This window comes from Sceloporus undulatus, chromosome 1 (genome assembly GCF_019175285.1).
Source record: "Sceloporus undulatus isolate JIND9_A2432 ecotype Alabama chromosome 1, SceUnd_v1.1, whole genome shotgun sequence".
Classification (NCBI taxonomy): domain Eukaryota; kingdom Metazoa; phylum Chordata; class Lepidosauria; order Squamata; family Phrynosomatidae; genus Sceloporus; species Sceloporus undulatus.
Window position 1 is genome coordinate 309774362 of NC_056522.1, and position 26059 is coordinate 309800420.

The 26059-nt window shown below is 41.5% G+C and overlaps 1 protein-coding gene across 2 annotated transcripts in view; it reads right to left on the reverse strand.

Moving 5' to 3' along the window:
* Positions 1–6: 6 nt before the first annotated feature.
* Positions 7–26059, reverse strand: part of MYBPC3 (myosin binding protein C3) — a 110582-nt gene continuing 84529 nt past the window's right edge. Inside the window, exons 25-34 of one of the 2 annotated variants that reach the window (XM_042446640.1) lie at positions 20918–21052; positions 19375–19542; positions 15850–15938; positions 10786–10981; positions 7807–7946; positions 6949–7108; positions 3772–3908; positions 2357–2543; positions 1829–1871; positions 7–885 (exon numbers count right to left, since the gene is read on the reverse strand). In XM_042446640.1, the coding sequence (XP_042302574.1) occupies positions 1861–1871; positions 2357–2543; positions 3772–3908; positions 6949–7108; positions 7807–7946; positions 10786–10981; positions 15850–15938; positions 19375–19542; positions 20918–21052 (1223 nt within the window). In that variant the 3' untranslated portion in view covers positions 7–885; positions 1829–1860. Of the gene's footprint in view, positions 886–1820; positions 1872–2356; positions 2544–3771; positions 3909–6948; positions 7109–7806; positions 7947–10785; positions 10982–15849; positions 15939–19374; positions 19543–20917; positions 21053–26059 lie in introns of both variants that reach the window. The other variant, XM_042446639.1, reaches the window with a different exon arrangement.

Consider the following 26059-nt stretch of genomic DNA (forward strand, 5'->3'; position numbering starts at 1 on the left):
TTTCTAGCATTATTAATATTGTTTGCTCAATGTGTTAACTATACTTTTCAGTGTACAACATTTTGAGTGTCAGAAGGGGTACCTTTCCTCCCCACCTCCTGAATGCCTGATGCTCACATATAATAATTGAATCCTTTATAGAAGAAGGAGGAGAAAAACCCAAAACAAATTGGAAAGCAGTAGATGGATAATTAGCAAGAATAACTTTTCAGTTCACCATATGAACTGAACTGCTCATATTAGGATTGTGAGCGGTAAAGGTGTGATCACTTAACCATGCAATTTCGTATATGTTTAATCAGAAGTAAACCCTACCAAACATAGTGAAGTTTTCTGCCAGGAATATATATACAGAATGCATCCTTAGCAATTCCATGCACATTTATTCCAAAGTAAGCCCTACTACATTCAATGAAACCTACTCCCTAGTAACTGTGTCTAGAATTAACTATTTAATCTTTTACTTCACATATTATATGCAGCATCTTGGAGAATGTTGATGCTCCTATTATCATGGTGATGAACTAATGATTTTACTAGAGGAGTGCCTCCCTGCAGTTCACCCACTCCTTAAAATGATACACTGTGTTTTGTCCATAAGAGCATCAGCCTGAATTCTTAACTGTATGCAAAAAAAAAAAAAGTATGTCATCCATTGGGATGAAAGCTTGAACCAGGTGTGGTCTAGATCAAGGTCTCTGTGAAAGGAAGTTTTTAGGGGTGGGGTGGATTTTTTAAATATATAAAGTGGGGGTTATTTCGCAAGATTATAATCCACAGTCTATACTTTAAAATATCCCTTTAAAAGGCAGTCAGGGACTTAATTTAACCATGTGTATCATTTCTCCATTCTCTTTTGCGTTTCAGTTATGATTCCATGATTATCTGGAAGACAAATGACAGAGTCAGAGTGTTAGTGTGTCACAAGCAAGTATGCTGGCTGTTTCACTAATTGTATAATGAATACAGCAAATAGTTAATTTTTCCAACGTGAAAGCCATATTTTAATGCAGCTAACAAGCAAATGGATGGAATGCCAATTTGGAAGAAAAGATGGGGCAAGAGGCTCAATTGCTTCTCACATTGACATTGTTTCCCTCATAATGTCAAAACTTAAAAGCCCAAGACAAACCAAATAAAGTGGTAGGAGAGGGCTGTGCCATTTCATATGGCAGGTAGGGAATCCTCCTACAAAAAGTCTCTACAGCCAGGATGCTAATTCCTTAAGGAGAAACTTTCACTCCAAGCACTGTTCCTACTGAAGGGATTTTCCACTTGGAGGGAAGTGTTCTTTCTCTTTTCCAAAAATGTAAACATTAAAAAAGTGGCACCCCACTGGCAATCTATGGGCTTGAGCAGACAGGCCAAAATAAAGCTGCTTTGGCTCACTTTGGAGGTATGCTGTTTAAATGATGCATGCGTCCTAAGAGGCCAGAAGCCATGCCAAAGCCACACTCCAGTCCTAAGGACCGGAACGCAGCTTTGGCACAGCTTTGGACCTCTTAAGATACATGTGTCATTTAAACAGCACCCCTTCAAAGTGACCCAAAACAGCTTTATTTTGGCCTGTCTGTTGGGGCCCTAAGTTAGTACACATTATTCTATCGCTTCATTCTACTAGGTCTCACTTTGGAGGGGGAGTCAACCTATGTCAGTGGCATAGACTGTGTTTCTGACACAAGAATTAAGCAGTGGTAGTTTGTGAGGGGCCAATCTTGTGCTGTCTTTGTTTTTGTCATTTCTAATCTTGTGTTATCTTTTCCCATCCATCTGCTTCAGAACCAACTGCTGTCCCATATTATTTCTGCAGAATTACTTGCCTCTGTACCTGGACTTGCTGACAATCGGTAGTTCAGAAGTCTACTGTGGCACTGTAGGAAGCAAAATATTTTAAAAGCAATGAGAAATACCAAGGAGATACTGCTGCAACATAATACAGTAATTTCATACTAACAACATTCACTACAGCATCCATGATCCTGAGGACTGTGTGCTGAATTTGAGCTTCTCAAAGAATATATGAGTTTGGCAGTTGCAAAAATGGGTTTAAGCAGGTGGCAATGCTATATCACAGTCGCTGGCCAGCCATGCCATGCTTGTAATAAAGTATGTGAATTATTTCTTTCCTCTCTGCTACGTGACATACTGTGTCCTGACATCCACCCTTAGGCAACAGTGATTTTTTGATGTGTAAGAAGAAGTCTGTATGAATGGAATACTTCTGTTTGTGCAGATCAGATGTTAGTATCCATAAACAAAACGGTCCCCCTCATCCAAACTGGACATGGACACACAATGTTTTGCTTTTTGTTTTGTTTATAGAAAACAACTGGATTCATGGGATCTTTCTCCTTACCTCTAACATCCAGGCGGCACTCTATTTCAGCTTCACCACTTTCATTCATAGCTTTGCAGGTGTAAACACCTCCATCAAATGGGCTAGGCTTTCGAATTTCCAAAGTCAACACGCCGTGCTTACTGAACATGCGGTATTTGGGGTCTGCAGAAAGGTCCACTTTGTTTTTGTACCAGAAAATTTTGGGCTGAGTATATGAAAATAATAATGAAAAAGAAAAGGGTTGAGGAAGATGTGAGTCATCTCCAAGAAGTTGTAGCTAATTCCCATACTACATTAAGAAATGTTGTTATAAAAAGTGAATGACTTTACTAGCAGCACAGTTTTGAAAAGTCTAGTTTTGCGTGTTTAATCTCAACACCTTTTCCTTGAGGAATGTTTAAATGCCAAGACCTCTATCATCTAGTTGGCATGTTACACCACTCTCAAACAAAAGTGTGTGTGTATGTGGGGGGGGTGTCTGTCTTTGCTCAAATTCTCCTCTTCCCATGTGCGTTTTCTTGGTGTTCTCAGAGGTTACAGTACTTCCACGTTTGCTGTATTCACCCACATGCCACATGTCTGCTGATCCTGCAGTCCTTCCATTTCCTCCCAACATCCCCCTCCATCTCCCAGCGGTCATGCTCTCCTCCTTATCCAAACTATGCAAACCTCCTCCACCTCCTTGATCAAGCAGTACTTAGCCAAATTATTTTCTTAAGACTGCAACACTGTCTCTACTGGCTTCTCCACTAAGTAAGGACCCTTTCCCACTATACAATTATAGATAGCTCTGTGGTTCCACTTTAGGAGATTACTGTATTAGCTTGATTTCTGAGATAGACCTGGGATGTAACTTTCTTAAAGTGGATCTTATTCCATTCACCCATCGCTGGGCAGTATGCAGCTCATATGCAACCCGGGCTTCTCTCGCAGCTTTTCAAGAATGGGATTTTCCCATTCTTGAAAACGTGTGTGACAAGCCAGGAGACACCCGGGTTATATAGGGGCTCCATACTGCCCAGCAATGGGTGAATGCAATAGGTTTTACCTTAAGAAAGTTACATCTTGATATATCCCAGCAGTGAAGCTAATGCAATAATCTCCTTAGATGCCATGGCACCATCCTATGGAATCCTGGGGTTTGTGGTTTGGTGAGGTGCTAGAGTTTTCTGTCTGAGGTTTCTAAATGCCCTTCCTTAAACTGCCAACCCCAGAAATCACAGTGCTATAATAGTATAATTGTATAGCAGGGAAAGATCCCAGAAGTGAAATACCTATAAGCTTCTTCCTAGTATTGTAACAAGCCTATAATTTATTATATGTCTTATACAGCCTATTCAATTAGTAGGGGAAAAAATGTCTACCTTAGAGGTCTGGTAGTTCCCTCTTTCCCTTTGCTTAGGACACACTGAGAAAATGGAGTTAGTGTATACCTTTGGGGTTCCTCTTACAGCACAGCTGAGTGTAGCATTATACCCAGCAACCACAGAACGATCGGAGAGAGGGTGAGTAAATTTCGGTGCTTCAGAGAAGTCATGCTCTTTGTACTTGGGTGGCTTGTAAACTGTGCCTATAGTATGAACAGGTAAGAAGTGCGCTTTGTTAATCTTATACAGTATATGGTTTTAAAGAACTAATTATCTGCTTAATATTGAAAGATTAAGAACTAGGATAGCAATAATGTTGACATGCCCTCCACTGGCTGCCTATTGGTTTCCGGGCCCAGTACAAGGTGTTGGTTATTACCTTTAAAGCCCTAAATGGCTTGGGTCCAAGCTATCTCAGAGACCGCCTCCTCCCATACAATCCTCCCCGCGCTCTCCGGTCCTCTGGGAGGAACTTGTTGCAGCCTCAAAAATCGAGGCTTACGGCGACCTCCCGGAGGGCTTTCTCTGTTGTCGCCCCCAGGCTCTGGAACGGCCTGCCGGATGAGATCCGTCAATTAACATCTTTGGACAGCTTCAAAAAGGCTGTCAAGACGGATCTCTTCAGGCAGGCCTTCCCAGATTGAAATATCCCGGCCTCAGGATCTCAAGATTTCCCCCCCTCCTCAGTAATGTCTCCAAAGCCCCTTTTCTTTAGAATTGAAGTTGCAGTGGTTTATTGGTTGGTATTATTTTGTTTAATTTATTGTTATTTTAACTAGTTATTGTGGTTTTAAATTAGATATGTTGTTTAATAACTTTTTAAGGGGGGAGGGAAATATATTGTTTTTATGCTGTATGTTATTTTAATGTTGTAAACCGCCCGGATTGGTTCGCCACAGGGCGGTATATAAATAAAAATTTATTATTATAATTTATGCCTCATTGATAAATACAACCATCTTCTCTTCTACCTATGCTTTGGTTTAAAATACACACATACAAACACACTATATACTATATAGTACACACACACACACTGGATACTATATTCTTCTGTAAGGGATTCAATAGTTGCCATTATTCATAAATAGCAAAAAGCCCAAGAAATTTCATGCATGAAAGAGACGCTGGAATGAAAGGAAACCCCAGCCCCTCTCTACTCCTTTTAGCCCACTCCACCTCTCTTTTCCTCCTTCTCTGGAAATACTTCTACTCTTTATCTTTTCTAACACAACAGTATTCCCTCTCCCCAGAGCTCCCCCTGACTCCTTCCCAACCTCATGGTGCTGGTTTTCATCCTGTTTACTTTTTCAACCGAGAGTGAAGTAGGGCCGTTTACATGTGGCAAAAATCAAAAGCACTGAAGCCATTATGAAAAGAGCATGTCTAAGAGCTTTCACAGCCCCTGCTGACCTTGGCTATTTAAAACTGACCCTGTAGTTGTCTTGGCCATGCTTGGTCGTTCTACAACAAGGGTCAACAAGACATGGGCTGTTTATTCCTCCCAGTGTTTTTTATGGCCCTACACTGCCCTCCAACTTTAAAACTAGTAGATGTGATTTGTTGGTTTAACAGAGGCATGCAGCCTCTAGTGAATTGTTTAGGTCCAAAAGCTCAAAATCCAGTTCTGTAAGCGAGAAAACCAACATCCAGACACTACCGCTGAGGTCCTGCCTGGCCTGCATAGAGTGTTAAAGCTCTGTGTTTGTGTCACTTACTCCTAGGCAGCTGCCAAGTTTTATGGGGCTGCTGCTAAGGTCACTAAAATGCCATGGAGGGGAGCTACTGAACAGCGGGCACTGTCTCTTGTCCCTGGTGCAATGTACTAGAGAGGCAGGCAGTGGAATGAATACCTCTTTCCTCTTCCTCTCTCACAAACTGCAGCAGGCACAAGAGGTTGTCCCCAATGCCAGGCAGCCTCTCTCCTTTCCCCTCCACCATAGCAGCAGGGCATGGCAGCCAAGGTTCTTGACAGGATGCAGGGTTTTAGAGATGTGCGCCTGGCACCCCATCCAAACTGGACATGCACACACTGAAAGCCCATGCTTGATACTAAAAGGATGCTGAGGTCTGAGTTCTAATGTTGGTTGCTAGTGACACAGGGATGGATGAGCTGCAATGATTCCTTGGGGAGACATTAGTGACTGGATCTGTCAAAGTCAGTCACCCCTGTGCTGAAGTGTAGAATGCTTGATACTGAAGTATGCCTATTTTATGTGCACCTGGCTGTGTTCCTATGAGTAGATACTGTAGGATGAATAATCTTCCTATACCTGATAGGGAGATGATGTCATCCCTGTGCATCCAGCTTCAGGAACACAGCTGGATGCTGCCTGGCTGTCCCTATCTTCTAGTGGCCTCTAAATGGCATCCTAGCTGCAAAATAGTAAGTGAAGAGCACAGGAGGTGGGGAGGGAGTGGGCCTACACCTGGAGAAGATTTATGCTCTACTAGTGCAATCCAGAATCTTCCAGTATGCAGTGGGCCCTCATCTGCTGGGTTTGGCTGGTAGAGCATAAATCCATGGATGTTCAGGTCCCATTAAATACAATGGCATAGTAAAATTGTGTCCTTTGTATAAAATGGCAAAATTAAGGCTTCCTTTTTGGAATTTATATATTTTAAAAATATTTTCAAGCCATGGATACTTGAATCTGTGGATAAAAAAAAATCTGTGCATACGGAGGGCCGTATTGATTTCACTGATAGAACACAGAGGAAGATCCCTTCAGAAGACTTTAATACTCAGGGAAGTGCCTATGGGGAGAAGCAAGTCCTTTAAGCTAGTCCTGAAGCCATTTAGAACTTTGAATGTAAATTGAGATTATAGCCACACTGACAGCAGTACACTGGCTTCCCCACACTAGTATAGATTGTGGTGGAAAGGAAAAGGCTGCAAGGGTAGTTGCTGTGAAAGAAATATGGCATCAGAGGCTGCTTGGGAGATTTTGTTTGCTTTTCCCCACCACCACTTTGCAACGCTATAGAAAAAGTATAACTGCTAGCAAGTTCTGGCCTAGGAGCTTTGTGCATTACCATAAAATATCAACTCTCTGACATACAGCTTTTTTTGTTTATAGTCACAGACAAGATTAATGTTAAATATACCAATGTTTGGGATGTTTTTTAATCTATATTGATTTTAATATTTTGTAAGCCCCCTTGAATCCCAGTATTGTGCAAAAGGTGGCATATAAATGAATAAAATCAGCATCAGCACCAGAACCATCACCTCTTCATTACCTGTTTTCTTAATATAAGCAGAATTTTTGGTGGTTCCAGCATTTTCACTCAATCCGCAATTATTTTCACTGAAGATCCGGAAATAATATTCATTTCCCATGATCAACTCTGACACTACACAATTGGTGCGCCGATAATGATCAAAAACAGTATACCATTCCTGAAATTAGATAAGCCAGCCTCAGAAAATTGGGAGATCTTACAAAGGTCACACACAATGATATGCTTAATTTGGAACACTATGCAGAATGCAGAAAGGTGTTGATTGACACAAGCATGGGAAGTACTGTCCAGGCCAATGGGAGCAATCTAGGAAAAGTTTCTTATTACAGAGATGGGCTGAGAAGCTAGATTTGTTCCTATTTAGTTTTTAATAATAATCCTTCTTACAACACAGGTGGGCGATGGTGATCATTTAAGTGGTTTTGGATTACATCTCCCACAATTGCTCACCATTAGTTATGTTGACTAAAATAGAAAATGCAAGCCAAAAGCTACTGCACTGTCACAGTTTACCATCCCTACGTTAGTGGCATATTGGTTGCTATGATACATTTTAAAATACATATTTCTATTTTCTGAGGAAGTGCAGAAGAATCCCTGTCAGATATAATAAATAAGAGGGGGATAGCTTCTCATGTTCTGTTCGTGATATCATTGTCATAAAAGACTTTCACAGATAAATACTCCAGGTGCAACATCTAATTTATTCTCTTTTTGTATATTCTATGAACCCTCAAACAAAGCACAAGTTGTAAATTATAAAGTTATGGAAAACCCTAATTTTCTTGCATACATGATGTTACACTTTAGAAGTCTAATTTTGCCATCCATGCTCAATCAGTCTGTTACCCTTACCATTGTTTTCTTATCTGCCTTTTGGACTGTGTATCCCGTGATCTGAGCATTGCCATCATCCTGTGGTGGTTTCCATTCCAGTGCAACATTGAATCCCCACACATCCACAATCTTTACATTCTGAGGAGGACTAGGTCTATCTATAGAAAGAAACCAGTCATTCAAAACCACTGGGCACTACTGAGATTCACCACTCATTATCTTTGGCAGGGTTGTGCATGCCACACTTTTCCCATTTCTGATTTTAATTATGGTCAGATGTCTATCTAATAATTTTTAGTTTGCTTTTTCAGCTAATAGAAATGCTCAAAGCATCTGTTGAAACTTTCAAATTCTAGAAATCAGTTTGCCAGGGGTGGTTTAGATCAGCAGCAGTGGACAGAAACAGGAGCTGTACAGAAGAACTTTAGTGGAAGCACAAAGAATGAATCAAATAGATTAGTAATTGTATTTATTATAAGTTTGAGTCAGACTCATAAATCCCCAAGCCTCAGTTTCTACATTTTTGTGGAACTCAGATTTTTTTTTTTGCACAAATGAATTTTTCACTGAAAAGTTTCAAAATGTGAAAAATCATTACAGAATGCACAAAAATTCCCACATTGTTGTCCAGCAAGGATAAATTTTTTGAAATGATTCATTCTTTTCTGTGAGAATCAACTAAGCAAAGATTTAGATCTCTACCTGTATGTCCCAGATGGGTTGTGCTACAACTTCTGACAGCCTCGTCCAGAGAATCGCATGGATATTTAAACCAGTTTACCTCAATCTGGTTTAACCCTTAATTCGGGGTGGCATCCTGATATAATCACAAGGTTTTTGGCTCTAATTTTTCCACCCAAATACATCCCTGGCCTCTCCCTGCTCTTTTCAGATCCAGGGGTTTTCCTGCTTGAGAAAATGGCCACTGGAGCCCTCCTGGAAGCAGGGATGGGCCTGGGATGTATTCAGGTGGCAAAAGTGGAGCTAAAAGCCTTATGATAATATCAGGATGCCACCTGAATTAAGGGTTAAACCAGATTGAGGTAAATTGATTTAAATATCCATGTGATAAGCTCCCACCAGTGGGGAAACCTGACTCTAGCAAGACAAGCAAGACAAAGCTAGCATACTTCAGATATATACAGACAGATATAAAGCCTCGCTATCTATTGCCATCTAAATGGCATAATGGAGATTGCCATTTCCACAAATAGCACTCTATTACTTATTCCCATTCTTCTGGCCATGCACTGTCATTTGCAGATGAATGTGAATACTAATTGTTAGAACTGACATTCTAAGTGGGAGTGTTTTCAATGTGTGCTTTAGCCTGCCCCATCCCTGTCAGCTTCACATTTTTTAAAAATGCATTGGATACTAAGGTGTTCAATCCAGCCTATTATCATCCTTCATTTATATGTGTATCCAAAAGAGGCAGCAGTTGTGTGTCTACTGGATGCATCCATTTATCCTTCTTTAACTGAACACCTGTCAGAGAAGGTCAACTGTCTAGCAGAGCCTTTAAATGATCAGCAACTAATTTGCTAATTGCCCCTGAGAATGTCAGGTTGGATTCTTAGACTTCAGAATCTGTGTCTGAGACAATGGAATAATTTCTTTCATATGTCCTCTTTTTGCTAGAAACATTGAAATCTGGTTGCATTAAAATTTTGAATAACATCTGCAGCCAACACCAGAGTCTACCAAGCCTGGCTTAAGGATTCCAGTTGATACTTTGACAGCTATAAGCCCCACAAGTGACTGGGCATTATAAATCCTCTCTGGGGATTAATGAATACATCCTTCATGTGCTTGCAAAGCTAGCATTTATTAGCACCAAGCTTGCAGCTTTCTCAGACTTTAATTAGTGGAAATTGCCTACAACTACAGGCTACATGTGGTTTTTGCTATAAATCCCAGTACCTGTTTTGACAGCAAAAGCATTTGCAGGGGTGCCTAGTTTCAACTGGAAATACAGAGCAAGGTCAACATGTTATAAATCCATTCCCCTGTGACTCCAGTCAAAATCGGGCTCCTGCCCCTGGGTTGCTTTTCATGATGGAAATGGACCCTGAGGGTTCCCATCATGCGACCTCCAGTGTCACAACATGTGTACTTTGACAAAACATCTGGGAAAACTCTTAATAATCTGCTCATATTGTTCAGGACTGTTATGAGAATGGGATAGTCTATAATATCAAGAACTGCTTATTGCTTATTCATTGACACAAATGAAATAGGCCTTTAAAAATTTCAGAAACCAGGTGGCTCTGGAAAACTTATTATAATCTGGACTGTTGAGGTGAGCTGCTTCAATTACCAATTGCTCCTTTCTGATGGAGACTGTTTAATTGGGTTGAAGTGGCTTTTATATGTTGGTATTAGTATTTTATTGCTGCCTAATTTGCCAGCTGCATCCCTTGAGTCCCTTGCTGCCCAAGAAGCTGACTGAAATGTGGGATGGAGTAGGAGGAGGTGTATCCAAACTAAGCAGGGTTTTACATTATCAGCATTTGTTTTCACTGATAGTTTAACAGTGTGTAGAAGACACCAGATCCTGTCTGATCTCAGAAGATAAACAGGGTCAGGCCTAATTAGGACTTGGAAAAGATACCACTAGGAAACACCATGTTCTACAGGCTATATCCAGAAGAAGGCAATTGCAAAACTCCTCTCCACCTAAATCTCTCCAAGAAGACCCTTTGATGGGGTCACCTATCAAGGAAACCCACTGGGTGACCTTGGGCAAGTCACACTCTTTCAGCCTTAGAGGAAGGTAAAAACATACCCCCTCTGAAAAAAAATTTCCCAAGAAAACCCCTGTGATAATTTCACCTCAGGATCAGAAATGACTTGAAGGCACATCATAACAAAGTAGGCAGAAATTAATTACCAATCCTGCCCTGAACACACATAGTTATAGGCATGGTCTTTCCTTCTCCACAGTAAAGTGATAATGCATAAATGTAGAACACCTTCAACCCTGCAGTTTCTTACCCATGATCTGCATGGTAATTGAGACTTTATCAGTCATGTTTTCTATCTGCACCTCAACTGCATAGGTTCCAGAATGGTGGCGCTCAGCCTTTCGGATAAATAGGATACTGTCTGTGTTGCTGTTTCGAATTGCCACCTCCTTGGAGTCTAGTGGCTGGCCGTCCTTTGTCCAGATAACTTTAGGTCTAGGTTTACCCTGTGGAATGAAAATAGAAGGACTTAAAATTAGAGACACATGTTGGGTTAATCATCTTATTCTACACAACAACAACAGCAACCCTTGTCTCTTCTTCAGCTCTCCCTTTTTAACACCCTTCCAGCATAACATATTTGCCATTCTTCCATGCAGGAAACAGCATACCACATATTACCTTGTCTAGCCCGCATTTCACTAGCTTGTTTGCAAGAATGTCATGGGGAACCCTGTCAAAGGCCTTACTGAAATCAAGATATATTATATCAGTGGTCGGCAACCTGCGGCCCGCAGGCCGGATCTGGCCCACCAAGGCCTTCCCACCAGCCCCTGCGCAGCCCTGCTGCCGATTGCCCCCGTTTTCGCGCCGCTCCGGCCACCATTTTGTTTTTCAAAATGGCGACCGAAGTCTTGCGTGACCTCAGGATGGCAAAGGTCATGCGAGACTTCGGCCGCCATTTTGAAAAACAAAATGGCGGTGCCCATCTAGGAGGCCCGGTGCAGCCCCTGGAGCACTCCAACAGGGCTGCAGCGGGCTCCACCTTGCCCTCTGCCCTCCTCCTCCTTATGAATAGAAGACCAGGGAAAGGAGGAGGAGGAGAAGGAGGAGCCAGCCGGCCAGCAAGAGCAAGAGCAAGCCAGAGAGAGGTTGGTTGCTTCTTTAGGGGAGGGGGGTTAGCCTTCTATTCTGAATTGCATTTTAGTAGTTTCCATGCTAGTAACTTGTTAGTATTATTATTATTTACTTGCCCTTGGTGGTCTCTTTGCAAAAACTCCTTTCAGCTCCTTATGCTTTTCTGGGTTGAGACAGTGGTGCATGCTTTCTCCCTTCTATTCTGAATTGCATTTTAGTAGTTTCCATGCTAGTAACTGTTAGTGTTATTATTATTATTATTATTATTATTATTATTATTACTCCAGGGGCAGAGCATGCGGCCCCACCCCTGGAGGGTGGAAGCTCCACCCCCAGCACATGGCCCCACCCCCGGAGGGTGGAAGCTCCACCCCACTGCTTCGGCCCCCCAGTTGTCCGAGGGACAGCAACCCGGCCCCCGGCTCAAAAAGGTTGCCTACCCCTGTACTATATCCACAGCATTCCCTTCATCTACCAAGCTGATAATTTTATATATAAAAAAAGATTAGGTTTGTCTGGCACGACTTCTTTCTCTGAAACCCATGTTGACTTTTTGTGATTATGGAATTGCCATCTAGATGTTCACAGACTCTCAGTTTAATGATCTGCTCCAGAATCTTTCCTGGTATTGATGTCAGACTAACTGGACAATAATTGTTGGGATCTTCTTTTTTCCCCTTTTTGAAGATGGTGACAACATTTGCCCTCCTCCAGTCTGCTGGCACTTCTCCTGTTCTCCAGGAGTTCTCAAAGATTATTGTCAATGGCTCAGATATTACACTTTTAATATTTTTGGATGTAGTTCATCTGGTCCTGGAGACTTATATTCATTTAGATTAACCAGTTATTTCTGTACTATTTCTTTACTTATTCTGTGCTGAAATTCCCCTGTTCTGTCCTCTGCTCCTTTATCCTCAAGTTGAGCACCCTTTGCCTTTTCTGAGAAGATTGAAGCAAAGAAAGTGTTGAGTAATTCTGCCTTTTCTCTGTTCCCTGTTAGCATTTTGCCATCTGCTCCACGCAGTGACCCTACTATTTCCCTTTTTCTTCCTTTTGCTGTGGACATATCCAAAAAAGCCCTTTTTATTGTTCTTAACCTCTCTAGCAAGCCTGAGTTCATTCTGGGTTTTAGCTTTTCTGACTTTACCCCTACACATACTCGCTATTTGTTTAAATTCCTCTTTGGTGATTTCCCCATTTTTCCATTTCTTATACATGTTCCGTTTAAAAATTAGCTCGGTTGAAAGTTCCTTAGTCATCCATCCTGGTTTCTTGAGACATCTCCCATTTTTCTTCCTCATTGGAACTGTTTGAAATTGTACCTTCAGTATCTCCCTTTTGAGAAACTTGTATCTGACCTGAACTCCCTTCTCTTTTAGTATTCCTGACCATAGGATCACCCCCAGTATTTCTCTTAAGTTTACTGAAATCAACTCTCCTAAAGTCTAGAATGCGTGTCTGACTATGCCTTTCCACTGTATAACAAACTCCAGGAGTACATGATCACTCTCACTTAAGGATCCCACCACTTGCACTCCATTAACTAGGTCATCCCTGTTGGTTAGGATCAGATCCAAAATAGCTGACCCCCTTGTTGCCTCTTCCACCTTTTGGACAATGAAATTGTCCATTTCCCTATGCAGCTTAGCTGTTCTTTCATATGACAGTTAAAATTAAGGCACGAAGCTGTGAGATAAGATAACAATTGCTTTTTTGCTAGCTGTGAAATTTGCTGATACTGAATTTCTATCTAAGGAAGATTAAAAAAGAGAGAGCCAGCACAGTGTAGTAGTTTGAGCGCAGGATGACAACTCTGGAAACCAGGGTTCGAATCTGTGCTTGGCCATGGAAACCCACTGTGATGTTGGGCAAGCCACACTCTCTCAGCCTCAGAGGACAGCAAAGGCAACCCCCCTCTGAATACATTTTCCCATGGAAATCCTGTGACAGGTTCACCTTAGGGTCTCCATAAGCTGGAAATGACTTGAAGGCCCACACAACAACAGCTTAGGGATCAACATCTGAAAGTGTCCCATGGCACTGAAAGGGTTCCATGGCACCAAGCTATCCAGCAAGTCAGCAACTGAGCAAGAGAAGGGACTGGGCTGTACGCCAACAGCAGCCGTGTCCCTATCACACCTCCCCTAGCTATTCTGCTAAATGAAATTCTAGTTGCAGCTCTGAGTTTCAGTTGCAACCCTAAGATGAACAGGCATTAACTGTTAACTACAGCAACATGTGCAAAAGGAGTCCTTTAAAAATCTTGGCTGAAACCTTGCATCAGGAGATGTACACATATCATGTAGCTATATCTCTGTAGTTACATCTCCTGATACTCCAACTTCAAACACACCTTGTAAACTATGCAGCTCATCCCCAACAAGGGCATTTCCATATTGCCAGAGAATGAGTTGATCAGCAGTCACTGCATTGTTGGAGCAGAATTCTGACCTCCACAATGACCAAAAAAGTGAGTTGCAATGGTGTAAATTTGACTTATGCTATCGTAATATGCGAACAGGATGCCAGACATCAATTCTATCTGCTGTAAGGTCATTACCACATAGTCAATAACAACCCAGGGAGCATACTAGGAGGAAAAAGGATATACTATATAGCTTTTAAAGTGCTGCATTAAAAAGTAGCATCACATTCATGAAATGCTTAGGACATCCACTGCTGTGGGAGAAATGAGTTGTCTTGCTTACCTCTGCATTGTATAATTTTAATGTATGGAGCTACATAAACTCTGCCGGACTCCATTCACTAAATAATGTTTCTACACAATCAAATGAAGCTAAATTGATATGGCAGAATTGCATTGACTTGGATGTTTCTATAGCCACCATCACCTTTCTGAATCAGCAAGGAATATTTGCATCCCACTGTGATCTTCCATGTGTACAATGGATTCAGAATCCTATCTGAGTGTCTTTGGCAACAAAACTGCAATGCTCATCCTACCCAAGACCAGTTGGTGTTGCAGGAGACAAGATGAATGTAGCCAAAGTTGGACTGAGGCCTAATATTATATGTTGGGAGGCATCTGAAAAATTGACTTGGGGAATGAATTAAAAATAATATTTACTGTAGTGAAGTAGTGTTGCTCCTTCATTATATCATAAGTACCATATAAAAATGGTATTCCCACAAGAAATTTCCAAATAGGAGTAACAACAACATTGCTTACTGGGGATGGGAAGAGAGGGCTTGCATTTTTCCATTGTCAAAATGCTGTCATTTGTGTGCTGTGAATACATAGGCCCAGTACAGACCACCACAAACCGCTGGCCTGGGGCCAAAATAAGGGATCGGGAGAGCGGACCGTCCACACACGCCGCACTCTCCCAGCACCATTTTGGTGCGCACACATTCACATGGCATGCGTGCCGATAATGTGCCTTGTGCGCCACATCAAAACGGCGTGGCACGCAAGAGATGTCACTGCACTGCTCCAGGGCGCTAATGGTGCCTTGGCAGCGGTGCAGAAAGGAGCTGCATTTCGTGGCTCCTTTTGGGAGTGGAACATTGCCACATTCATGCGGTTGCCGCGGCAACGATCCGGGGCAGAAAGGGGTGGTGCCTCGGCACTCCTTTCTGCCCATCTGTATCCCCCCATAGTTAGCCTCTGATGCATTTGCTGCTATGTGCCTTCGAGTCAACTCTGATTAATGGCAACATTAGATTAGAAAGTTTGTTTTTGGCAAGATTTATTTGGAAGATTTATTTGACATTACTTCGTCTTAGGTTGAGAGAGTGTGACTTGCCCAAGGTCAGCCAGTGGGTTTCTGATATCCAGGTTACTAGTCCAGTACTGAAACCATTACACCATGTTGGCTCCATACTCGAGCACTAGCTTTAGAAAAATAATTTAACTCCTGTAAAATAAATGCACAACCTTTGATTGTCTGAACAAGCCTTAAAATTGATTACTGGTTCTGAGATGCAATTAGTCTGAAATTTAAATAATTACAGAAACATCCAGCATCAAGTCTCTATAACCATGGGTATGCCTTTCAGTGTATATAGCCATGCATATTTGAAGTGTACAGTCACTGATTCATGCACTTGAATGGACACACAATTTTACATATGCCTGCAGCGTACAAAGCTGCCCTGCAGGTGAACAAGTATGCTCCCAGGAATTTCAGAAAACTGTGGAACATTCAGGCTGACTGAGAATAGCTGGAATGGAGAGAAGAGTTTGTAATATATTCAGACAGATGTAACTCCATACCTGGAAAGGAATTACAATGTTGATCGTATCACCCACTTTCTTCATTAGTGTTTGTCTGAGATTGCGTGGCAGCCAGATTTTAGGATGCTCTATGGATGAAAAATTGGTAGTAAATTATTAAATAAAAGTAACTTCAAACAACCAGGTATGCTCTATTTAGGAAAAAAATGTGACAACATATTTATGAGAATATGTTTGGAACATTTAAGGCATAAGAAATTTGGCATGAAATCTGTTACCATTTTGCTAGGCACGTTCAGCAACAGAATGCAATTCTACCTTCTCAATTCAGTGTTCTCTATCTATATAGGAGCCTGTGGCTTCACAAAGGAAGGAGACATGCTCAATTTCATGGAAATATCTTCTTTGAATTGCAAATGGACATTAAACTTCCTTGATTTTGAAAATCTACTAGTGACCAATGACCTGCAGACAGCCCTCCCTACCATCTGAACTAAGACAAAAAACAGAAAATGCAGGCCTATGACTAACATCTTCAATTTCTTTCTCCTGTTTACCTGACGAAGAGGCCAGTGTGACTTCAAAAGCTTGCAACATGTAATTGTGCATTTTGGTTGGCCCAATAAAGGTATCATTGTTTGGATGTTATTGGATTCTCAATTTAGTGTAATTATTGAAATATTTAGTACTTGAAGAATATGAGTCACACTGGAGACAGAAACAGAATGAGGTGGAGGGGCAAGGTGAGACTCAGACTGGAGATCTGGAAAAGATTGGCATGGAATATTCAAGTGTTCAAGTGGTTTAAGCTATGAATTTTTACCTATGTAGATTTGTAAGTAAGTGCAAATATTACAGAAGGCTGGTGCAGCACTCCACTCCTGGAGTTCTCACCACTTGAATATTGTGTGATAATATTGCTCTGGGTCATCCTGCTATTAGTGGAACCCTGTCCAAAGTGTATTTGATAACTCCAGACTGGGATGGAGGATTTAGCAGTTATATCAGTTGTACCATCTCTTTGGGCTCTGGCCAACTGAATTAGACCGCTTGGACTTTCTGGACTGTAGACAAGGTGATGATTAATGACATAGATGATGGCTGTCCAGACGGCAGCAGTCTTGGCCTCCCTACCCTAGACAATGTGCACCAAGCAAGAAAAGTGAAACCTCAGAAATAAAAACACAGATTCTTCGGGATATAGGAGAATTATTTTGAATAAGAAAATCCAAATAAATGAAAGAACTATGCAGAGTTAAAAATCAAGCTTGTGGATGCTAGATTACTGTACATCACAACCAAAGTTCTGTTAGTTAATGGCAAGCCATATAATACATATACCTTTCCACTCTTTTATAGAATTATAACAAAGTGATGTGGGAGGTTTTGACATCTGGACCTGAGGGGTCCTTGGTCAAGATGGAGGCCCTGCCCTTCACACCATGATTAAATCAGGTAGGAAAGGCAAAACAGCTTAACTTCTGGTTGCATATTGATTGGAAGATACTGGGAATTGTAGTCCAGTCAATAACTTTTCCAAGCTCTGGAAGAAATTGTCAGTCTGAGGGGAAGAAAATAATGGATTCTATCTAAGTGTATTTTTGTCCCAACTATTTGATTAGCTGTACTATCCTTTGAATGATCACAGGGTTAAATAATTGGAATTCCTTCATCACTAACATTCCTAGGTGTGTCTTTGCCTTTGCCTACATTGTCTGAATTCAAAAGGAGAAGAGTTCTCCTAGCTCATCCTGGAAATCTGGAAAAGAGGAAGGGCTGGCAATGAAACCATCCAAGCTAAACTTTTAACTAGTTGTTTCTTATGTACTAAAAAGCCTCCCGAGACACAGAGAGATGTTATGCTTTACAATAATGCAGGAACTGAAGGTACACTTGGAAGAGGAAGAATGACATGTGGCAAGAAGAGCTTTGGGTCACACCCAATACATTGGACTTTATCACATGCAACTTTTAAACTGCCATAAAAGTTGGATAATAGTGCCTTAGGCGATACCTATTACAGTGCGCCCACTTCATATGCGGGTGCGCTTTATGCGGCTTTCAGCATACGCTAAAAGCTGCGCGGGGAGAAGGGGTGGTGTGTCCCATAGGGATTAATGGGATGCGTGCCTATGGCACGCACATGCCACCGCTTGCACAAGCCCTGTTCATTTAAATGGGGCTCAAGCATAGGCAATATTTGCTTTACGTGGGGGAGTCCGGAATGGATCCCCTGCGTAAAACAAGGGCGCATTGTACATGATGCTGTCTCCCTCTTGTTGCTGCCATGTCCTCCAATTGTGGTTAGCCCATACCTTGCCATTGATGGGGAAACCCCATCAATAGGCTTCTAATCATGGTAGTCCACAAGTGCAGTAAATTATACTGTAATAGTTCTGGGACTATGCAGTCACGTGGTGTCAGTGTCTCTTCCTCTCCCCTGTTTCCCAACCCCTTTGCTATTCCAGAACAGCTGTTTTTTAAAAAAACAAAACAAAAACCCACAGGGTTTAAGACACTGAATGTAAAACCACAGAGTTAACACAACTCTGGAACTGCATTAATACACACACAAAAGGCATGCAGGGTAGGGCATTGGCAGGGAGGTGGGGTTAAGGAGAAGGGCAGAAGAGAGTACAAGAGGTCATGCTAATGAAGGAACGTGTGGTAGGGAGTGCTCCCAAACCAGTATGTTTGCACTTCCCTTCATTAACTTGATCACGGCAAGAACAAGTGTGTTCATTATATGTTTAAAGCTTTCCTCTACAACAAAAAGTGTTACTGATTGCCTTTCTGTTATAAAATTGAAAAATCTGATAAACACACTTGATTCTGTTGTAGAAACTGTGGACACCAGTGCCCAACCTGTCAACAGTATTCTTCCAGTATTTCCATAATCATGAACTAAATGTGTTCATATCTATTCTATTGTATAACGTTAAGGTATTTAGATATTCAGGCAATTAATTAGCCACAGCAACTATGAACACACTGACAGTGTGAACTAGTTGCAATCTGCAGCAATGGAGTTAGGGAGAGGCGAGTAAGAAATAAATATCATCATCATCATCATCATCATCATCATCATCATCATCATCATCAATTGTGTAGTTCAATGAGAAGGAATATGCCCTGTCTTTTCTAATGGAGGTTGAGTATTCCTTATTCAAAATGCTTGGGACCAGAAATATTTCAGATCTTTTTTTTGAATTTTGGAATATTTGCATATTATCTTGGAGATGGGATCTAAGTCTAAACATGAAATTAATGTATGTTTCCTATACACCTTATACATGTAGCCCCAAGGTAATTTTATACACAATATTTTTAATACTTTTGTAAATGAAACAAAATTTGTGTACATTCAACCATCAGAAAACAAAGGTGTCACTATCTCAGCCACCCATGTGGACAATTTTGGAGTAGTCTGACTTTTGGATTTCCAGATAAGGGATACTCAACCTGTAATTTAGTGTTATCCCCAGATTCTCCAGCCAATTCTTAATTGATTATATCAATAGAAAGGGCCTCAGAGATCAATTCTGTCTTGCAATAGATACTTACGTAGGATCTCTCGAATAGTAATTGGCTCTTTGGTAATTGCTGGTTCACTGATACCTGCTAGATTTATAGCAGTGACACGAAAATAAAGTTTGTCTCCTGTGACCAAATCTTTAATAAGGACAGAGGTACGCTCAATTGGGCCGTGAAGAGCTGGAATCCATTCTGTGGCTGTAAATACAAAATCTCCTGCTAGGTAATAGTTTTCAAGCAGAAATTTATAGAACTTTATCTAATGGTGCAATTTTAAGTATTTTACTGAGTGGGGCCCATACCCTAGTAAGTGTGCTCAAGAATACAGTCTAAAAGTGACATAAATGTAAAAAAAAGATTCAGCAGTTCATTTAAATTGGGATAGGGGCGGAGTGGAGAGAACATGAGCACAAGCTTTTTGAAAATGGATCTACTGCAAAGTGGAGATTTGGCAGGGGACAGATACCTCTTAACATTCTTGAACTCAGATAAGATGATCCATGTTACAAATGTGTGTCTGTCGCCCTAATGGAAGTGCATCAGTGCACACTCATCTCCCTGTTAAAAATCTAGAAGTGGTGAAGGAGGAGAAGACTGAGGCTAAGAGACAGTGGTTTGCCCAAGACCATACTGAGAGAGCATGGATAAACTGAGATTTGGAGGAGGAATTTCCAGCTCATAGCTCATGTATGCTGGTTCTGTCAAAATTAATTATGCTTCACCCAAAATTTAGGCTCCATCTTTGCTTTAAATTAAAAAAAAAACAATGTTTCTCTGTGCTTCTGCTTCATGCCAACAGAATCCCAATTTATTTTGCCCAGAGTAATGGACAGCGTAACTTCAAGATCTATGACTTACAGCCAGTGGGTTTTTTGTTTGTTTGTTTGTTTTTGTGTAGCAACCCAGATTGCCCATTTGCCTCCTTAACCCAGTGCCCTAGTAGAGAGTCATTTAGTATGCATTTTCTGTTGGGGGACTGAGTTAACTGCAGACCTCATGGCTACAACATCTGAGCTTAATTTTGGACTTTCTTTCCTCAGCCCTAATTTTTGTATCAGTTAGCCTGACAAACTTATAGTTCTCAAAAGCTTGTCCCCTTTTTGGCACTTTGCTTGGTCCTAATAAAACAGGGGTGGGTAACTGCGGCCTTTCATGTATTTTTGAATTGTACATCCCATAATCTCTCACCATTGGCTAATCTACCCAAGGAATTGTAAACCGAAATTATCTGCTGTGTTATCCACCCTTGTTATAACAGTGGATTTGGCTCACCCACCAAAAAAGAATCATTTAATAAAAGCATTGATCGGGGTAGCTTTTGGCTCACACCAAAAAGAGCACCTCAGGGGCTTGAGTTTGCCAGGAAGCCAAACACCACACTGATCATCAATCCCAGATATTTGAAGGCAGACATAGCATTGCTTTTAGGAATGTGCCAATGCCACTTTCCAACTCTTGTGTCTACTCAAAGACTACCGCCTTCTTCAGTGAAGGCAGCTAACTTATGAATAGAGGACAGTGTCATTAGCTCAATGGAATTACAGTTAATAATACATAAGGATAGTTTACTCACATCCTTCCTTGCAATACTCAACATTGTAACCATCCAGTCCTCCTGCTCCAATACGTTCAGGGGGTCTCCATTTCAAGGTAACCGAAGTGTCAGAAATGTCTTCTATTGTAAAGTGTGTTGGTTCACTTGGAGGAGCTAAACACAATGTAACACCCAGCAGATTTGAGTTATTTGTTTAATCCTTATAGTGTAATAAACATTTTATTAAAAACTAGCAATGAAGTTTACACACACACACACACACACACACACACACATATATATATATATATATTGCAAAATGTAATTTAAAACTATGGAGCCAGCAATGTAGTGTAAACTATTGCAAAAGCCTGTTCTCCATATCAGACTACAACTAGTCAGGTGTTAACAGAAACCATGATGTGAATTTTAGATTTTTAAGGATGTTCCTCAAAACCTGGACTATGACAAATACGGTTTTATGCTTTCATTAAATATCACCTTCGGCTGATACGCCAACTGCGTCCCTACCTGGAACAAAAAGACCTTGAAGCAGTGGTACTTGCAGTGGTAATCTCTCGTTTAGATTTCTGTAATGCACTCTACTTGGGGCTACCCTTGTACCAAGTTTGGAAGCTTCAATTAGTTCAAAATGCGGCAACCAGATTGGTCACCGGGACACCTAGGTTTGACCATATAACACCAGTATTGAAATCTCTTCACTGGCTGCCAATTAGCTTCCAGGCACAGTATAAAGTGTTATTTATTACCTTTAAAGCCCTTCATGGCTTGGGCCCGAGTTACTTGAGGGAACACCTCTCCCTACATAATCTGCCCTGCACTCTTAGAACATCTAGGAAGTTTTTATTAAAACATCATAATACCAGGTTAATGACATAGTGTGTTCACTGCCACAGTCCCAAAATTATGGAATGGCCTACCAGAAGAGATCTGTCTTATCACTACCTTAGAGGCCTTTAAGAAGGCACTCAAGGCGGATCTCTTCTGGCAGGCTTATCCACCGGACTCCATATAAAAAGTTATGACGATTGCCCCACTCTTGACTATGATTGTTGGCTAATTGTTGAATTGTTATTTTAGCGAACTAATAGGAATGTTGGTGAATTCAGTATCAGTATTTTATTGATTGTATTTTTTAATGATGTAATCCCACCTTGATCCGTGGGAGAGGTGGGAAATATAAATAAACTTTATTATTATTGTTGTTGTTGTTGTTTATATTAATATTATTATTATTAATCCAAATTGGGATCCCCACAGATAGGGTTGCCATAAGTCTGGATCTCCAAACTGGGACAAATGTAGGACAACATTTTCAAATGGAGGGCACATTTTTTAAAAATGGAGGACACACGAAAAAATTTGATATTTTTTAAAAAATGTTAATATAAATGTTTCTTAGGCATGATCAAAATGGAGGACATTTGAGCATTATTCCTAGACAGATGGCAGAAATGGACTTTCCCTTTCTGGCCACCCCCCCATTCTAAACAGCACATTTGGGCATTGAACATGGCTTTACTTAACATGGCAATCTCTTGCATATTTCAGAGGCTTATTCCATAACCAAACTCTTTGGGTTTCACACTGAATATGTCAAGGTGGTTTAACAAGAAGTGGGTTTGCCCTTGGATTCAACTGTTCTTCTCAGAAGTGTGTACTTGGTCAAGGGACTTTGTTTTTTTTCCCACTGTGCATGAGTTTGTAAAAATGAGAGTAACTTACATTGGTCCTGCCTCAGAAGCTGGCTCATTTCATCATCATCACTATCCTCCTCCTCCTCCTCCTCTTCTTTCTCCTTGTCCTTCCTTCCTCCCCCTTCCTCCTTCCTTCCTTCCTTCCTTCCTTCCTTCCTCCTCCTCCTCCCTTCCTCCCTCCTTCCTTCCTTCTTCCTCCTCCTCCCTTCCTCCCTCCTTCCTTCCTCCTCCCTTCCTTCTTCCCTCCTTCCTCCCCTTTCCTCCTTCCTCCTTCTTTCCTCCCTCCCTCCCTCCTTCCTTCCTTCCTCCCTCCTCCTCCTCCCTTCCTTCTTCCCTCCTCCCTCCTCCTCTCCCTCCCAGCCCAGGCCCAAGTGGAGGAGGAGGTGGGTGGCTGCTTTGGCGCTCTCCCCCCCGCCCGCGCGCCAAGGCAGGAGGCAGGCAGCCAGCCACCTCCGCCTCAGCCTCCTCCTCTACCTCCGCCTCCCAGGCCCAAGGAAGTGCCCAGCGCGGAGGCGCGCCAGGCGGAGGAGGCGGTGGGTGGCTGCCTGACAGTGCCTGCTGCCTTGGTGCGTGCACGCGCGCAGGGAGCACCAACCCAGGCAGGCACCTCTGCCTCCTCCTCCGCTTGGGCCTGGGCTGAGAGGCAGAGGAGGAGGAGGGAGGAAGGAGGGAGAAAGGAAGGGAGGCTCGGAACGGAGGAGGAGGAGAAGGAGGTGCGCCTCCTGCGCACACCCGCGCCCCCTCCCCACCTCCCCGCCACCCTCCCCCCACGCACTGCCTCCTCCTTTGCTTCCGAACGGAGGAGGAGGAGGAGGTGGGTGGCGCAGCCATGTGGGGAGGCAGGGGAAGGTGGGTTGGCGCTGCGCGGGCCCCAAGCTGAGGACAGGGGGCCAAACCGGACAGTGACTGTGACGGGCCCTCCAAAAGCGGGTTTGTCACGGGGGCCACCGGGTTATGGCATCCCTACAGAGGATATTAAGGAGAAGAAGGTTTACACTGGGAGAAACAATCCATCTGTAAGGGAAGCTCCTATAGGGCTTGTTGCATTAATAGCAGCACCTGGAAGTGGGATTAGATCTTGATAGGAAGACACATTGGAAGTTTGATTCTGGAAGCTATGCTCTGCTTGGTTTAATTAATAGTTGTATGGGAGATCACTAGGTAATACCAAAGACCTCCAAATAGGGATGAGAAAGAATACTACCTGAAATATGCAAGAACTGAGTTAACAATACTGGGCTAGGTGGTCCAAGGGTTAGACTCAGTATAAGGCAGTTTCCTATGGCCCTTATCATTCTACACTAGTTGCACCTTTTAAACAAACATGCAGAATGTAGATTGCAGTTGTCAGTCTTCACAGTCATGACCAGCTATGGTGACAGTTAAGCAGACAATATGGCATTTTCTGTTCTTTCATGTCATATAATAAGAGGAAATGGTACTAGCACACATGCTTATATATTGTCTGCAATAAATTCTGGTGACACAAAAATTAACAGCTAAGGGCAGAACAGGAAAGAACACCACACATGTATCTGGAAGGCTAGGGATACCGTTTGATGAATTCATGTCAGACATAAGACCAATTATAAGACAGGCAAAATAATATGCATACATTTGCTTTTCTAATTATATAAGATTGCTCTCTATCCTTTTGCAAAATGTCTTACTTACTTCCCTCCCTCCCTCCCTCCCAGAAAATATCCTTCTTGTTTTACAATTATACTAGAATGGGTACTAGAATGTATTCTAATTATAATTTATTTACATCATACTTCTGAGCTTCATGCTAGAAAAAAAAACCCCCAATAAACAGTGTATAGATCACTTCTATAATCCATGCAACAATAACAACAAAAAAGTATCATTTTTTGTGGACCACTGTCTAGGATCAGTTGGGGAACCCGGAGTGTGGAAATATGTGCATATGGTCTGTAGAGGAAGAAAAGAAATAATAATCTGGGTGATTTTTATGTTTGTTTATAATGTGTGGCTATGGATGACATAATAAGCCAAGGAAATGTCAGAGCTCTGACTTTTCATGCTCAAAGCATGTGAACTTTGTTCCATAATTTATTAAATCATTCTCCATCATTTATTAGATTATATGTCTCCCAGTAAATGCACAATTTTTCTGTCATTACCTCTAGTATGTTGGGGTAGAAAGAAACCAGGCTAGCATAAACACACCTGTTCAGATAAGCAAGCTATGGGGCAAAGCTGAAAGAAGCATGCTGCCTGTAAGTAGTAAGCTAGGAATGCCACAGTTCCTTGCCTTATTATGCCATCTGACGAAGAGATATTATTGGGATAGTTTGTATGCATCAGCAATATCTACTGGCTTCTTTGATGCATACAAACTATCTCAATAATATCATTTTACTCACTATAGAAATCACAAATAATTTTGGAGGTGGTAATTTTGCGAAAATGCAGGGTGATCTCCAGGTTCTCATGTGAAAAAGCATTAGTACCTGTGAAGCTAAACCAGAACTGCCATGATTACTACTGTTCTTTAAGGTTTTCCCTTCCTCAAAGACATTTGGAACTGGACCTTTAAATTCTGTTATGCAAAACCAACTTGTCGTACTGCGCAAACATTTTACCTAACAAACTAAACAGCTTCCTTTGTATGAATTGACAAATATTCAGTAACTGCCATTTAGACGGATGCCATTTAAAATGCATGGAACAGTTTAAAAAACATTAAGTGAAGTAGTGTTTTGTCATGCCATATGTGTACTTATTATAAGACAAGCAATGCTTTGATATTTACACTTATAGTTTATATTATTTTAAACATTTCAGCTATGCAGAATGTTCTGTACTGCCTAACACCACCATTTAACAAAAAGATTACAACAGATGAAGAATCTCATGTTAGCATCCTCCCTGATGATATTGCATCAAATACATTTTACCTACTTGCTTTCCTATAACTGCATTTAATTTAAGTCAAGCATTAATTTAAAAACCAAGTGAAATCACACACCAGAGGAGTAAAAGTGTGAGAACATTACCACACAAGGCATGTTACAAACCCAACACCTCCTTCTCCAAAGCTGTCAGGTTGGAGCATTATTTCTAAACAAGTAAATTTCTTATTCCATGAAAACCTTGGACCTTTTAGCTCAGTTGTTTCCTGCAGGGATTCTTGTATTTCTTCTGTCTCCACAACCTGATTTTCAAGTAGTGGTTGAAGATCAGAGTTAATCTTCTCTTCTTGAAATGTGTTTTCCTCCACTGGTCCATCAGTGGGGACTTGTAATTTTTCACTGTCACCCTCAGAAAGCTCTTCCACTTGCTTATGATCTTCTGTGAGTTGAACCACTACTTTAGTCATTTCTGTTACTGCTCTAGCTCAGGTGCTCAGGTGGTTCTTTCGCAACAAGACTCACACAGTTTGCCCTTAGTTGAGAGACTGATAGAAACACGGCAGGGTGAGGGTCACTGCGATTATTTA